This window comes from Cyrtonyx montezumae, unplaced genomic scaffold (assembly GCF_038088225.1).
Source record: "Cyrtonyx montezumae isolate F1298 unplaced genomic scaffold, pur_monq_1.0 scaffold_8, whole genome shotgun sequence".
In the NCBI taxonomy this organism is placed as follows: domain Eukaryota; kingdom Metazoa; phylum Chordata; class Aves; order Galliformes; family Odontophoridae; genus Cyrtonyx; species Cyrtonyx montezumae.
The window spans coordinates 3,321,394-3,338,937 of record NW_027072089.1 but is presented as its reverse complement, the minus strand read 5'-3'; the positions used below and the strand labels follow the sequence as shown (position 1 = coordinate 3,338,937).

The 17,544-nt window shown below is 40.9% G+C and overlaps 1 protein-coding gene across 4 annotated transcripts in view; it reads right to left on the bottom strand.

The window, feature by feature from the left end:
- PTK2 (protein tyrosine kinase 2) overlaps positions 1-17,544 on the bottom strand; it is a 183,092-nt gene that overhangs the window by 98,946 nt on the left and 66,602 nt on the right. For all 4 annotated transcript variants that reach the window (XM_065753630.1, XM_065753628.1, XM_065753629.1 and 1 more), the window contains 2 exons: positions 12,972-13,198; positions 2,834-3,000 (listed from right to left, as the gene is read on the bottom strand). In XM_065753630.1, the coding sequence (XP_065609702.1) occupies positions 2,834-3,000; positions 12,972-13,166 (362 nt within the window). In that variant the 5' untranslated portion in view covers positions 13,167-13,198. Of the gene's footprint in view, positions 1-2,833; positions 3,001-12,971; positions 13,199-17,544 lie in introns of those variants that run through there.

Sequence of the window (17,544 nt, the reverse complement as noted above, 5' to 3'; positions counted from 1 at the left end):
TACTCCTAGTTAACTCACTGTACAGGAACGAAGAATACACATCAGAGAGGAAGATTCATTCATGCTTCACTCACATGCCCTTCGAAACATCCAATCATTAATATAATACCACAAGTGAAGAGATATTTCCTCATTAAAAGATGAGTCTAATGCATGCCCAGGTCTTGCCTTGCTGACATAAACACTAAGGGAAAACCTGAAGCAAATAAATCAAAGGCACTCCAGTCCTTATTATCTTCACGTAAAACAGCACTGGCATTTCATTTGTATTTCAGTTGTCACCTGGGAACACCTTGCACATGCATGTCCATAGGACTGCACAAAACATAATACTTAAGAATTAACAATTTATGCTGCAGGAAGATAAAGATGACACAGCAGGAATGTTACTGGAATTCAGCAAACAAAACTCTCAGACAGTATTTGATGACTATAGTTACTCTGAAGCAGTTGCCATGAAATCACGCTTCAATTATGAAATGCTATCGCAATGCAAGATAAAAAGCAAGAAAGAGATAAAAATAAATCAAATGTGAAGGTTGGAAAAGCCTTCCAGTAAGCAATGATCTCCTGCTCAACTTTTGCCACATAATTGAGTTTGTCCACTGGTGGTTTGACAAAGCTTAAGTTGTGTGAGCACGTGCAACTGAACTGCTTGCCAGAAAGAGAGGAAAAAAATTCAAATGACAGAAATTTGGGTGATTGTTGCCCTGATGTCCACTAATATTTAGTCTTACTAAGCCCTAACTACAGCTGTCTCACCAGGAGCAGAGTCATATCCTTGTACCCTGTCACTAAGCCATCCTCTGAAGGACTATAAATAGGACAGCACCAGACAAAAGCTGCCTACACAGGAGACAGACTTTATTCTGGTAACCTGACAACCAGAGTAGCTCCCAACATCTGGAGAAGACCAAAAGAACATCTTAGATCTTATTTCTGAGCATCAAATATAAAGCCCTTCTAATTTAGATTATTACACAGTTCACAAGACACATTTATTGGATTATTAATGCTATAGAAAGCTTTAAATTTAAGAATCATTCTAAGACATAAAAATATTTAGATTAGTAAAGGGAAAGACAAGTGCTGCCATTGATCTTAAACACTCCTCTACAGTATTACAAATATGACAGCAATGTTTTGATTAAACACAGCAAATCTCCAAGGGTTTAAAAGGTATGTCAGCTGCATGGATCCGATAACACATAAAATGATGCCTTGGGAAGGTATTGAATAATTTACATCTTATCACAGCTCTTTCATGAGTATTTTATACAATTCCTATCCACAAACTTCAAAACAATCATCTAACTTTGCCTTTAAAACCGATTAATTTTGTTCTGTGATGTGCACAATGTGAACTGTACCACAGAATAAAAATGGATTTGGTATTTGTACGCTGCATGACACATTTCCACAGCATAAATAATTCCCATCCTAAACACAGCACGATTATTGTGGAACTGACTCAGGAATCCCTTACTTCAAGTATCAGCAATGAAAAATTTGTTGTAAGGAAGAATAAACGTTGATGCACATCCCGTAAACAAGAGAACACAGCATGTGCAGAACAGGACTTATTAAAATTTCTGAGATTCAAATTTTCAGCAATTCTAATTTATTTGGTATTATAAATCAGGACACTGAAGAGAATTTATAAACCGGGACATCTGCTAGTATAAGATGCTAACTCAATTTGCAAAAAATTACATACAGATGACATACAATAATTCTGCAGCAGATAGCATTCGTAGCCCTCGAAGTAATACAGCAAATCAGCACAAATTGTCGTCATGAACATACTGCAGAGAAAAACAGGCATAACCCACCTGCAGTGAATCCATACAAACACTGATCTATGTTTTGGTATTCTCACAAATTTAACATTACTTTTGGTATTTTAGAAGAACTCCCTCTCTTCTCTCATAACCCACTTCATCCTTCTGCAAACTCTACCTCTCTCTTTTTTCTACCAACAAAGTGGAGAATCTTTCCCATCATGCATCTCCTAAGCTTGCACAACCTCACCTTGCTCTTTGCCTCTATTCAACTTGCTCTGCTAAAAAGCTGAAGAGAACTCAACCTTAAACAGAGCACAGTTGGTTGAAAAAAGTGGTTATGACCTAACTGGTATCATGAAATAGGTCAGCAAATGTACCTAGACTAGAAAAGAACAAAAAACAAATACCTGCAGTAATCTTTCCATTCTCATTGATCCCAGTACAACTGAAGATCCCAGTCAGAAGATGTCACTCATTGCTCTAGGCCTCAATGCCTAACCCAAAAGCTACTTTTACAGCTAAAACATTTCAGAGCTGCAGATGGATAAACTCATCTACACGCTGTATTTCAGCCTTCCCAAATTCAAATTCTTCTGCCTAGTCTGTATGTAAATACAGAGAACATATAAGAACTTTTTGTTTTCATTTAAATTATAGGATCTATCCCTTAAAATTTCCAGAGGTGTGCATACACCAGAGGTAACACCAAGATTCTTGTAAAACCTTAAGGATGACAAAACCTGAGATTGGGTTCACTAAATGTCTCTCAAATCCTGCAGGTTGTCAGGACAAATGCCAGATTTCTGCCCCTACTTTATACCTTCTCTAAATCCTAGGTTACATTTAACTGTTTTTCTTCAGTTTGTAGGAAATCCTTTCCAACAATAAAATGCGTTCTTCACCACTTACAACTCTCTGATGTGAGAAGTTTTGTTTTGTTTCTGTTCTAAAAGATCTTCCCTCATAAAGCAAAATATAGAGCCAAACTTCACAACAAGGCAAACAGACTCATGACTTGATTTTGACACTGAACAGATTTATGGTCTTACTTCCATTCTTCTGGAGGATGAGCTAGTTCGAATTTCTCTCTCACATTGGATACCCCCATGTCCAGGTGTAGCCAGTGAACCTCCTCAGACTGCAGATGACTGAGTCGCAAACCATAGCAGGCCACATTTTTCACTTTGTGACAGTCCACAATCTTCTGAATTATGCCCTAAAACAGAGAAATATACACTCCTTACAAGCTGTAAAATGCAATATGTATCTGTAAATAAATTAATTCTGCAGTAAGATTTCAAAACATAACTGTGTCAAGTACCATACAAAAGACTAAGCAATAAATCAGACAGCATCTTTATTAAGAGCACTAAACATTTTAAGCTACTGTTTTGGACAAGCATCTATAATTTCTGAAGCTTTATTGGCATAGCTTCAGAAATCATCACATACGTAGGCTTCTGTGAGTCTTATCACAATTCAGTCACTATTCCCTCTGTGTAAAAAGCAAAATATATAAAAAAAACTGATTTGTGGATGAAAGCAAATTATGAAAAAACAGAACCAGACTTTTAAAAGAGATCACTCAACAAACAACTGGAAAATTGTCCATCTCGTTCAGTTCCTGAATTGCCAGGATTTAACAGGTCACATCACAGCCTCTTGACTTCCCTCAGTCATTTTTTCCTAAGCTCCAACAAATCCCATATAAAATGAGGCGAGAGACAATTATTTGGGATTACTGAATTCAAATATGTTAGCAGATCATGGATTCACAATCTCTCCAGTGCCATGTGCTGGGCTGTTACCCAGATTAAAAAAGACAGCAGGGGACCAAAGTTACTGTCTCACAGCCTGCTAGAAAGTAAGCTGCAGGGCAGCAGAGTCCTGCCAGGGCTCAGCCCCAAGCACAGCAGGAGCACGGGCTATCACTGCTGTCAGGTGCTTCTTTCAGGAAATCATTCTCTTTTGCTTCTGAGCTTGATGTACCCTATTGAAAATGCTCATTACCCATAGGCATATACATAGACACACGTGTAAAATGCTGCTTCTTGCACAGCATCACAGAAAACATCAACACGTAGATAACAGGAGCCACATGTTGTCAGATGTGGTTTGCCACTGTTTCCCCAAATTGATGAGTTCATATTTCAAAGAAATCATTTAAGACTCAGATTCTGCAAATAAAGCATGCAAAAAACTGCAAAGAAAAGTAAGGAAGCACTTAATCTGAAGAGATGGGGAAGGTGATACACGTAGCACTGGAAGCATGCTTTTGGTGAGAGTGAGCTAGCATGTATCAAACTGCAACTTCTGAAGTCCCAATGGCAATAGAGTGTAGTCAAATACTTAAAAAAAAATTGTTGAACTGTAAGAGGGAAACACAAGCTGTGTTTATTAAGTTTAAAGTCTGAGACAGAAGCTGGTCCATCAAGCCCAGCACCCTGTCCCCAGCAGCATCAGCACAACATCTTTAGCAGTGTCCTTGTCTTCAGCACCAACAGTGCCCTTCCACAGTCACAAGTCCTTACAAATCCTCACTTTGACAGGAGCTATGCTTGCAGGAAGATGGACACAAATAGCAAAGCCTGCGAGATGCATGCAGAGGACTATATCATCAAGGGGGGAGACCTTAAGAGATACCAGGCAAGTGAGTTTCTTACAGCCTTTGCTATCAAGTTCCAGAAGTCTCCTACCAGATAAGTGAGCGGTTTTAGAGCTGAATTAAAGTTACTGATTACAGAGTACAAAACTTAGTCAAGTTTCCCTGTTGCCTCTATTTATAAGTCCTTGTGCTTGTTAGCAAATAATGTAGGGCAGTTGACTGTATCCAGGAAAACATGACAAAACCAAGAGCTCTCAGAAGTGACAAAGGAACATTTAACCTCTTCTTCACCCAGAGGGCAAGCTCTGATCTGTTTGTAAAGCAACACTATTCTGGCAGCGGCGCTTCCGGGTAAAGGGCACTTTGTCAGCTTCTCTATACACATGCAGACAACAGGGATTCATTCATTTTCATTGCTTACTGATCACTGCAAGAATAGAGTACATAAGATGCAGGCATTTGTGTATGGAAATCCATCTCTTCCCTTGTCTTTTATGCTGTCAGTCAACAGCAGAGACGGCAGTACAAAAACAGTTATGCCTGCTGTGAGAAGAAACGACTTCAGAAAGAAAAAGTATGTATTTTTTATGATAAACCACACTAATGCACAGGGCAGATGAGGTGATTAGTATCTACATCAGAGATTGTAAGGAGTGAAGTTAACAAAATCAATAATACCAAACAGCATTGTTAGCCAAGATATTTTACAGATGGTATAACTAGAAAGATTGCCAAGATGGAAAAGAGACAAAATAAACAGAAACGCTCACCAGTGTCCTAGGCTTCCAACAGGAAACTCCAAAGGAGCAATCTTCAGAAAGAGATTTTTTTCCCAGTGGTGGTCAGCCCTTAAATGGGGTCTGGGAGAGGTGGAGCCAGACTCCACCCCTTCTGGTCACACAGGTGCACTACCTGCACCTGTGCTCCCACAGCTGACTCAGTGCTCACCTGGGGTAATTCAACAGTTCCCGTGTAGAGAGTCAAGCTGGATGTTTAAGAACCTCTCTAATTTTCAGGTTGAGATTTCAAAAGAACTTCAGCAGCCAGGTGTTTTCAATCCCAGCAAAAGCAAGGCACATTTTCAAGCTTCTATGCCTCATCATCAAATGGTTCTAAATCTATCACAGAACCAATACAAACATTTAGATTTTTATTATGCATTTCAGAAGGGCACAATGACCCCTCTGATCTGGTAGCTAAGTACCATACCAAGCAACCAAATTTTGCAATGTATACATTGCAAATCAAGAAAGACCACTTTAAGCATTGATGCAGAGGACAAGTGTTTGAAAATATAATCTAAAACCTGTTATGCATACTCAGAAAAGAAAAAGTGATGCTTTATGTGAGACAAACATGGAAGTGACTTCTTTCTGGTTTAGGAATTGCAGAGAGCTCATTCCAGATGCTAGTAAGACAGTATTAAAAACAGAGAAACAAAGAAACAGCATGGTCAAGATGAGAAAATGGCTGGACAGCAAGGGAAAAGTAAAGCACCTGTGCTTATTTACTTCTTTGTGTATATATCAGGCAATCTGAACTTTCAACGTTCAGAGTCACACCTACAAGTATAACCCAGCACTGCAACAGTGCTGCTCATTCAGCAACAGAAACTCACACTGGGATACTGCAGCATGCAAACAGCATAGTAAGTTCCCATGCAGTATGACAGCTTTGTTTTCTTTGGCTGCTGCTTCCAAACTGTGCAAAAATAATCTCCAGGAGTTGCTTTGGCATTACAGCCATAATTGGGCCAGCGTCTTTAACTCCCATGGGGTAACAGACAAGGCATCCAGCCTCCTGGGCTTCTGACAGCCTCCCAAGCCACGTGGAGATGCTCACAGTACCACACAAAGCCACCAGCATCGTGCTTTGGGATGAGTGGCAGATCCTCTGTCTTGCATGGTCACAGTGCAAGGAGCCGTGCCAGAAGTGCCTTGATGCTTTCCACAGAAGTGGAGCAGAACGCTTAATAAGAAGTTTCCAAAGAAAACAGTTTAACCACTGCACCTAGACACTAAAACGCCCTGCTGAGATATGCCACAGAATTATAGAATACTCCCAAGCTGAAAGGGACCCTTAAGGATTATTAAGCCCAACTCCTTCATGCCTAACAACCTTTAGCATTGCCAAAGAAAACTGAAATCTCTTCAGACTACACTGCAATCACCTCTTAGCTCAAGGGGCTCCTCAAAGGCATCCTTCAGTGGAAAGCAAACAGGTAGGGAACATCTTGATGACACTATCAACCTCGATGACAAACTCAGAGCCTCAAACCCATCCCAGTTATAAATCCTGGTAGGAGAGCTGGACTCCAGTAGACATCTACACCAGAATAAGATTTCTCTTTGAGTGAATACAGGGTACCTATGTGAATATAAATTTCTATCAGTTTTCACCCATCTGTTGTCACTCTCATCTACACACACTACAGCTGCAATGAAGCCTCACAACCATATGCAAGCTGGGTGTTGCTTACTGTAATCACATTGTCTTTAATTAGGTTTGCAGAGCTGACATTTACACCCCAAACATAAAACAGGCCAGTACAGCTGAGCGAAAAAGAATGGGAAGCCCTTAGAGAAATCTATCAGTAACAGGTGATAGATCACAAGTTCCCTTCCTTTAACTCAGAGGGAAAGCAAGAAAATTTAAATATAAAGCTTCAAGAGCCAGAAAACTGGATAGCCCTGGTTTTCACTCATCTGTTCAAATAACTCAGTTACTCAAAAGTTAATTTGCAAAATAGGTTAATATTTGTCCTCAATTAGAAGGTAAAAGCATCTGAAAACAGAATGTGAAGTAAAATACAGTTAGAAAGATGTTGAAAATCAAGACTGGAGAGAGAAAGACTGAAAGGCACAGAATCACAGACTTGGCGGGAACTTTAAATATCACCTACTTCCAACACTCTACCACTGATAGGGTTGCCAACCACTAGATTAGGCTGCTCAGTATCCCATTCAACATGGTACTGAACAGCCTCAGAGAAGGGCTATTCACATCTTCTCTGGGCAACCCTCAGAGTAAAAAAAGTTTTCCTAACATCTAACCTAAACCTCATCTCTTTCAGTTTAAAGACTTTAAAGCCATTCTCCCTTTTCCTATCACTATAAGGCTGCACAAAAAGTCAGTCCCCCTCCTTTAAGCTCTAGAAGGCCACAATGAGGTCTCCCAGGAGCCTTCTCTTCTCCAAGCTAAACAAGCCCAACTTCCTCAACGTTTCATCATGGAAGAGGTGCTCCAGTCCTCTAAACATCTTAGTGGCCCTCCTCTGGACCTGCTCCAACAGTTCCACATCCTCCCTGGACTCGGGGCCCCAGGCCTGGACACAGCACTCCAGATGTGGCCTCACAAGAGCAGAGCAGAGGGGGACAATCTCCTCCCTGTCCCTGCTGGCCACCCCTCTGTTGACGCAGCCTAGGATACTTGCTGGCCTTCTGGACTGCAGGAGCACACTGCTGGCTCAATGTTCAGTTTTTCATCCATCAGGACTCCCAAGTCCTTCTCAGCAGGGATGATCTCTATGACTTCTTCTCCCTGTTTGTACTTGTACCTGGGTTGCCTTGACCCAAGTGAAACACCTTGCATTATGGCCTTGTTAAACCTCATCAGATTCTCATGTGTACACTTTTTAAGCATGTCCAAGTCCCTCTTATGGCATTCTCAACCTTCTATTGTGTCAAGTGCACAGCTCAACTTGATGTCATCAGCAAACTTTCTCAGGGTATGCTCACTGCCACTGTCTACACCACTGATAAAGACGAAGAGTACCAGTTCCAAGATGGACTCCTGGGAGACACCACTTGTGATCAGTCCCCACCTGATCATAGAGCCATTGACAACAACCCTCCAGCAACGACTATCCAATCAATTATTTATCCACCTAATAACACAGCCTTCAAATCCATCTCTCTCCAATTCAGAGATAAGGATGTGGTGCAGGACTATGTTAAAAGCCTTGCACAATTCCAGGCAGACAACACCAGCTGCCCTTCCTTTTTCCACCAACGCTCCATGGTACTTTAGTCTCTCAGTATGTATCAATATTATCCTGTGATTCTGCAAATGAGTGAAAATGAATTTCTTGCTTGTAAATTAACAAAGCCGATGTGCTACTATTAATAAATTGAAGCTGGAATAACATACTCCCACTGTGACTACAAACCTTATTTCCCTATTTAGAAGGAAACTTTTATACTAGAAAAGACTTTTTCTAGTCTTCAAGCACCTCCTACACAGGAACACAGCATTAATGTTTGTGAAGTACTTTAAATATGTCAAGTGCTATTTAGACATCAAATACTATCAACTCTATTTCTGCATATATATATATATACATATATATATATATGCAGAGTTCCAAGAGCTGAACAGAAGTAAACAGCAAACTTCTAGGGCAAGCTGGACTTAAAAGTTCAATGGAAGTCCAGAATGCCTTCACAATACCCAGGTTTGGGTGTCCTCTGATGATACCATACACTTGACATGTGAATCCCAAATACCATATCCCTTTTTTTCCTCATCATCATGTTAACTTTTTCCCCCCCTTCTCACTTTCTTCAGCACTGATTCAGTAGATGTTTGTACACTACGAGAGAAAATTCATTTGGACAAAGTACATCTGAACAAGTAGATTCTGAAACAGCCCAATACTACATTACTCATGTTCTTAGTTGTATGGCAACAGCCTGAACTACTGAATGAGCACCTGAAGGAAAGATCTTGTCAGCCCTGGGAGCTCAGGTGAAGATGATTCACCTGCGTGACTGGCCTGGCTCCACCCCTCTTAGACCTCATTTAAGGGCTGACTGCCACTGAGGAAGGATCTCTTGTTGGAGATGCCTCCTTTGAGGAGTTCCTTCCCTGCGAACCTAGATCTTCAGAGATGGGCGAGCGCTCATTTTCCTTCTTTTGTGACATCTCGTTCACACTGACCTCTTTGCTTTTACAACCTTTACACTAACATTTTGTGAAAACTGGGAGACATCATCAGTTCAGAAAACAGATCAAAGTTCCTCAGCATCTCACGCTTAAGCCATACAAAGACTGCTCTTCCAAAGTGCCAGATCACTGAGAATCTCTGAGCACATGCTGACAAATGCAGAGCTGGTGGAGCCATGCTTTCTAGTCCCCCTGACTGAATTAGCACTCTTCTGATCCTACTGCACACTGCTAAAGCTTCCTAAATAAACTTCAGTGCTTTTGAAGTGTTTTAAATGTTTAGTTTTCTGGAAGCTTGACATCCAGAACTTACTGCCCCCTAACCTCAGTTCACTTGCGAAGTCCCAGCACCTCTCTGAAAGCCCATATAGCTGAATTCTAGACCAAGAGCTGGTGTCAATGCTGTTGGATGAGAGCTACTAGATGCCTTTGAGTGTAAATGCAGAACTGCACTTCACCAAAAAGCCTTCAATCTAGACCAGTTCACACAGAATTTTCAAAGGCTTGTTTCATAAAAATCCATTCCTCTCATCCCCCAGTCTGCTAAACGTCAACAATGCATTTAGTTCTGGGCTTCAACAGCCTCTTCTGGAAGCAGAAAGGCAATTTACATGTAATTGCAGCTCAAAATGCAGTGGCACTGTTTACAATCCAGGTGCACTTGAGACCAAAGAAATCCCATCTCAGCCAGCAGCACCCACCCTGCTGCATTCCCGAGCTGGGGCTGTGAACAGGGCAGAGCATGCCCTGGAAATCCAACTTTGTGAATGTGCACACAGTTCACAATTCACAAAGTGTGAACACTTTGTGAATACACATCTTAACATAACTAACAGGATAAACAACCTTTCCTTTTTTGCATAGCAAATAAAGCCGAGCACTTGCTGTAGGTCACAGATGTTTGCACAGCCATAAAGAACTTTTTTTTTTCACTTTTGGAAATGAAGCATGTCTTTAGTTTAACACCAAGGGAAAAAGACTGTAAAGAGGGCACGTCAGTTCTCTGAAATCTGAAAAGGCATTTCCAAGAATTGAAAAGCTGCTCTTCAGTCCATTGAAGAATATGGACACATCCTTCAGAGGAAACAGCTGCCTTTGAGGGTCTAAATCCATCCAGAAAAAACTGAGTTCACAGTCACGAAGTTCTCCTTACAGCAAAGCCCAGATATAAACTCTGTCTTGTTTAAAAATATTTCAAGATAAATAACAAGGAAATTGAACCTTTAATCTGGGCACTCTGAGACTCTTTTAGAAAGCTGAATTATGTTCATCTGAGCCTAACAACGCGAGTCTTTTCATCATAAAGGTTTTCCCTTTCAGCAATCAAAGATGTTTTCCACCCTACTCTTGACAAATCATAAAATATCTCAATTTTTATTTGTGGTTTTTTTGTTTTTTGTTTTTTTTGAAAGGGAAGAGGGTTTTTCCTCGCTCTTTAACCAAACACATCCTTTCCACCAACAAAGGCAAATACAGTTTGGCTTGAAACAGAAGATATTATGTTAGGGAAACACTAAAAATCAGGAAAGAAACTTCCACGCTTACTTTCCTTCAGTGTTAGCACATACCACAAAGTCCTCTGCTTTATCAGCAGAAATACCTTGAAATTGGCTGCTCTGGAAATTCCAGTCCAAGTTTGCCTTCCTTTCAAGGCTGCAAGTGTTCCTTGGCTATTATTCAGAAGCCATGCTAATCAGGGAGAAATACTGAAAAAACTTTTTTTTCCCCTTTTAGTTTTCTCAAAGGCATTAATTGCTGAATACTTTCAAGAGTTGATCAGTAATGAGCCAAGAGCCATACCCAGCATCAGCTTCCTTCCACTTTGTAACCCACAGAAGAAATGGAAGCCCTACTGCAGTCAATCTCCATCACAAGAGAAGGATAAAAACGAAGGCACAGAAACCTTCAAGGCTGTTTTCATCTTACATTACTCAACTTGGCCAAACAGCAGTCATTTCAATGGAATGTAGGCTTGCACTCCAAAAACAATTTACTGTTTCTAAAATAAATGTCAGGACACAGTAATCCATCAGTGTTAGGCCACTACTACGAGTACCTGCTGTGGATTTCCACAGTGACTGTCCCACTCTGACAAAATAATAAAGCAACAGCTTTGTTAAATGAGAGAAGGCAACAGTGACTCACTGCCTGCCCAGTGTCTTTGTACTTTCTTCTTAGGAAAGGAAAACAGTACAAAAACATTAATTACTTTAGAAACAAACATACGAAAAAAAGCACATAAATGAAAATCAAAAATTAATGCATACCTCAGGTAACTGCTACCTGTAACTTTAATTCTTTTTAATAAATAAACTATGACATTTTCTTGCTTAAAATAAGAATTATGTGGCTCTCCAAATTCAATACAGTGCTGGTTTTTACAGGGAGTGTAAATTTTGCACTGTAAAAGCCCACAACCACCATTATTTTTTGAATCAAAGAAACCAGAGGTGTTTGTATCTGTTTATATTTCTACATATTTTTTTGGAAAGATAACCTTAATTTCAAATACTGGGCTCTTAGGTCTTTTCATACACAGAGAAAGTAGTAGAAAAGGAAAAGAAAACATTCGAAATTCATTATTGAAATTTAAAGTATTGAACAGGAAATAGAAATGCTGGAAGGAATGAGCAGGTGGCAACCTGCTTCTACAGCAAGAACCTTGCAGAAGAAAACCAACCCTGCAAACCACCTACTACAAGGCAAGACTACTCTTGGGAAGTAACTGAAAATAAGCAAACAACTGAGCTTTAACAGCACTTGACATGTTAAACAGAGTTCATTTCATTTAAGTACCACAAGACCCCAGAATTTGAGAAAGTGTAGAAAATGATAAGTGAAGGTCTCTGTATCAGAATACTATTCCGCACATTTTACACGGAGCTGTTTAACCCTCTCCAAAATAAGCACAATATTTTCATGTATGTATGTACTTACACATATATCCAACATATATCTAAAGTAATTATTACAACAATCTCTGTTGCTTGTTAGCTGAAGGACAATCTTCTTAGCTGAAGGACTGCATTGCACAAATAAAATCCAGAAAGTTACTTCCTGGGTGAGAAGGGGAAGACCAAGGGGAAGAAAGGGCTTTGTTGTAAAAACTTTTTTAATTCCTTGCATTGGAAGGAAATACTTTCTAAAAAATAATTTAAAAATTTAATAATTAAATTATAATTAAACATTTTAAACAATTGTTTACCTTTTTTTACTTTTTTTTTTTTTTTTAATAAAGAAGAAAGTCATTTAATACCTTTCCTCAGCTACATGTCCTCCCATCATCACACACAATTCTGGGGAACAAAGCAGTAAATACCAAGTGATGAAAATCAGTAGTGGCATTGAAACTGACAACCAGCTGTAGAAATTCCAAGTTTCTGTTCTGCAGAATGGGAAGAGATCTCGTATTTCCTTAAGGTAGTGAACCATTGTGCACCAATTACCACAATTCCCCCAAGGAAAGCTGGCATTAGTTAAAGCGTGTTCCAAGAATTACTCAAAACATACAACAGGTAAAGATTCTTTCAAAATAAACAGTTAAACGTCTGTGTTTCATGGCTTCCAGATTTCACCTCTTGAGTGTAAAGTTTGCATTTAACCTAAAGATGGCATGAGAATACTAAAACCAGACTTACTCGAACATCAGTAGCATCTCCGTGCCGGATAATGCTGGCCCATGTCGTCGGCTCACTGCTGTTTTCAAAGTAATGAAAAACCTTCAGGACTCGCTCCATGGCCCCCGGGGAACGCTCCATCCCAGTTCCAAGGTGTGTCTTTGCACTTGAACTTGGTGTATGATTCAAGTTTGGATCAAGGTAAGCTGCTGCCATGGTTTTGCTAGATGCTAGGTATCTGTCATATTCTAGAAAAGGGAAATAGAAAATAAATTCGACACTGATTCAGACAAAACATTTCTTGCGGATTCTACAAGACTCATTTTTTAAGTCTCATTTCATCGCTCATTTGGAGTTCCCTACTAAGACAGTTTACTAAAACAAGATCTATCCAGATTAGTATCAAAGAAATGGTGAGCCCCTCAGAGCACATCAGTCTAATGCAAACAGCACAATTAACAGCAGTGGTGGTATCTTAGACAAGACTTCTTCCTTCACTTTCTGTATCTTAATCCAGCCATACTCCTTTAAAGAGCAAATGCTGCCTTCCAGATTTACCAAGAGCTCCTACTGCTAAGACTGCTCGCTCAAATCTGGCTTTAAAGAAGCCCAAACATTGACATTGGGAAACCCTGACATCCAAGTCACAGAACTGAACTGGTGATGCACACCAATGCCAGCCTCTCCAGTTTAATGCTAGGAACACAGAAAATCAGTCATTTTCTGCTATTTTGGGACACAGTGCAACTCAGACCATCTAGAGTTAAATTCATGCTTCAGTGAGGCACCATGAAGAACAACACTGAACGTTCTCCCGGCAAATCGGAGAGCACTGAGGGAGGCACTGAGACATGCCTCCAGAGAAGATGAAAATGCCCCAACATTAGAGGTGTTTGAGGCCAGTTTGGAGGGGCCCTGGGCAGCCTGATCTGGTAGGTGGCAACCCTACCTGTGGCATGGCATTGGAACTCAGTGGCCTTTAAGGTCCTCTCCAACCCAAGCCATTCTACAACTCTACAAACTGCTACACTGCTGTCATTTTATTTTCTTTTTCCAAGTGATTTCCATGTCCCATGGCAAAAGACACAACCAACAGTATGAACCTGCATCTCAAAGCAGCAAAAAACTGCCTCCTGGCTACTGCTGCAGATTTGTCAACAATGAGCAGATGGTATCTGAGAAATCAATACTGAACAAGAGACAAAAAGATAAAACAATACGTTTTCCTTTGCCTGATGCAGCCTTAGGAATCATCCTATTCTACTGGCTGCAAACAGCAAAGATCAATGAGTTGAGCTGTCAGGGCTGCACCAATACACCAAGAATTTCTTTGCCTCCTCCTTATGGAGAACACAGCAGAGAGGCAGTTTACAAAACTCAGCAATGCTAAAAAAAAAACCAACAAGCTTCATCTTCCGGGCATACTTGAGTGAATGCATCTGTAGTAGTAAAGCTGGCTTGGGAAAGGGTCAGAAGGAGAAGAGAGGGAAACTGCTTTAGACTGTACTGCTGTTGAATATCTGAGCATAGCTGAGTGTATCTAAGAATGGCCTGGGTTAGAAAGGACCTCAAAGATCATCTCATTTTAACATCCCTGCCATGGGCAGGGGTGCCAACTGTCACAGCAGGCTGCCCAGAGCCACATCCTGCCTTGCCCTGAATGCCTCCAGGGATGGGGCATCCACAACCTCTCTGGGCAACCTGTTTCACTATCAATCTGTGTAAATAGCCGTTTCCCCTCCTGTTCATATGCTCCCTTCAAGTACTGGAGGGCCACAATGAGGTCTCCATGGAGTCTTCTCCAAGCTAAACAAGCCCACTCTCCTCAACCTTGGCCTTGCTGAACCTCATTAGGTTCACATGGGTCCACTTCCCCAGCCTGTCCAAGTCCCTCTGGAAGTGTGGAATATCTGAGTACTGCAAGGCAGAGGAAACTCCCTTACTGCCACCTCTTGCTGCTCATCTGGCCTTCTGACAAAACTATTTAAGAACATTTTAGAAAGGAAGTACTTTCAAAGTATAAAGTTAGTATATAGCCTTGGATAGGCTCAGCACAGATGCTAGAAAAGAGAAACCCAAGTTGGTGGGAGAGGGCAAAAGGGGAGACTTATTCCCCTCCACCAGCAGCTTGGCCACTGCACCAGCTCACCCCCAGTTTCAAAGCACAGCCAGGGTTTATCGAGCAGGAATCCGGCACTTATCAAGGCTTGACATCTAGAGACTGTAGATAACATCATTTGCTAGAGGCTACAAGACCTGAAGTCTGACAACAACGTTAAGTGTCTAATTCCAGGGACAGCACAAGATAAGGGGAAACCAACAGACAATCTGTGCAGCATGTTTGCACCTTTTCAGTAACTAGGGGAACTGCATTCATCCAGAGCTGCACAAACTTCAAGCTGGCAGTACTGGGACAAAGGTCTCTGATGAGAGCCCCCAGGGAAGGTAAGCACAGGCCATCAAGAAGGAGATAATTCTCCCAGATAGCCCCCATTCCCCACCCCTGAGGGAATTCCCATACCTGCTCATTTTCCGCTCAGGGAACAAACAGTGATGAAACTGAAGTGCTCTCAACTTAATCCTATGCCCATTTACTTCCTTCTGCCCAAACTACACCAACAAATAAGGATCTGAAACTGCTGGGCAAAACCTCTTGGTTTACCCTCACAGAAGGAGCTTGCAAGCTGTTTTCATAAAAGCCTTCCAAGTTGAAGCAGGTCTAACAATCCTCTTGGCAGACCGAGACCAACACATCGCGACCTTCTGTAAGGTTCCTCTCCTGTAATGTGAAATTGGGCCATAAAACTCCAGAAGAGGAGGCTGGGGAGCTGCCTTAGGACAACCCCTTTGGACAAAGTCCCAGCTGCACTCAGTAGTGTAACTACTAAGAATTAAATGGCAGTTTTCAGCTCAACTTGGGCCACTTTTTAACCTTTTTGCCCTAAGGTTCTGCTTCCTTTAAAACCTGCTACACTACCCCCAAAGCCACGAGTAAAAACGCTGAGTGTTATGACAAGCTTACCCACAACAAACAGCAGAAAGGAATTACTGGAAACCAAAGCAACGTGAGGATTTCTTTTTGTCATGGGGAACAAGAAGAACACCTGTTTTAATATTTATGTGTAGTGTGTCATCAACTTAACAGACACATTCAACAGATTTTATTTGGCAGAAAATGAGGGAGCAAAGCTACAAGGAGAAGCAGAAATAAGCATCATGTGTGCCTAACCACAGATTTATTATGGAGTCTATGTCCCTTGGGAGCTGCCAACAGAGGAGCGATGAAAGACATCAGTTTTATACACAGAAGTGCTCTTAGCATCATTCCAGCAGATAGGCAAAGCACTTACTGCAGAGGGAATTTCTACTTATGCACCATGTTGAGGGGAAAACTGGAATCCGGCACTGAGGACTGAGCATCCCAGGTATGGTCAGTAATCACATTTCAGGGGACAGAAGCATTTCCAGGTACAACAACCTCCTGCTACAAGTCAGACAAGCACTTCTCCTTAAACATTTCATCACTTTTGGGTTCTTTACAACTTCCAACTTTTAAAAAACCCCAGTGCCTACTTTACAAGGCAACAGAAAGGCAATAAACTCAATAGCTCTCAAGTCACAGAAACATATACCATACCTCTGGTTATGGATCTATTAACTGAACCATTACAACCAGCCCCTGGTTCTGAGTTTATGATCTGACTGTAAAGCTTTGCCCTTGGCCAGGATTTTGCAAGACATAACTGTGCTTCACATAAGGATAGTTCAGTAACTAGTTTACAAGATCTGCTTGGTTCTTTTAAGGTGCAAAAAGAGCTAAGGTGACAAAATAAGAATGTTTACTTGAGCTTCACTACATTCCAGCCAGGTTTGTAATCTCACAGAACAGCAAGATCAGCTTTAGTCCTCTTGGTATTAAGCAGACAAGCAGGAGGCTATTACAGAGCAGAAATGAGCTCCTTTATTCTGACTTGAGCTCCTTTATTCTGACTTTTGCATCATTTTATTGGATACTGTGATGATAAAAGAGCAGGGGCACATCAAGCCCAATGGTCAAACTTGTTTGTATGCAAAGCTGTGTGTCAGCTTTCCCTCTGGGCTTCCACCACTAAAAGCTGTCGATCCCCCAGAGCACACTCTTCACAATAAAAATCAACATTATTTCTCAGTACTATAATGACTTATTCCATGCTTTGAGAGAGAAGTGGAGCAAAGCCATCCCGGCCTGCTGATATGAGGTGTTTCTGTCAAGATGCTGCAGTTGTTACCAAATCATAATGCGCATTATCATTTTGATAACCTGCTATTATCTGGCAGAATAGCTGAGATTTAGGAATGTAAATAGAAGAGACTTAAGTGAGGTCAGAAGAGCCTTTTTTATTGTTGTTATTGAAGAAAAAATAAAACCACACTGCACAGCAAGAAAGCACTGCTGACCTTGTGCATTTTTTTCCCCATTCAGTTTTCAATTGCAGCCATTTGCACTACCGATATCTAAATAAAGTATAATAAAAAATGTTTCATTTTCTCAAAAACACAACATTACGAGTTAAATAATTGAATGACTTCTACAAGTCAGTTCACAAGTCATTCA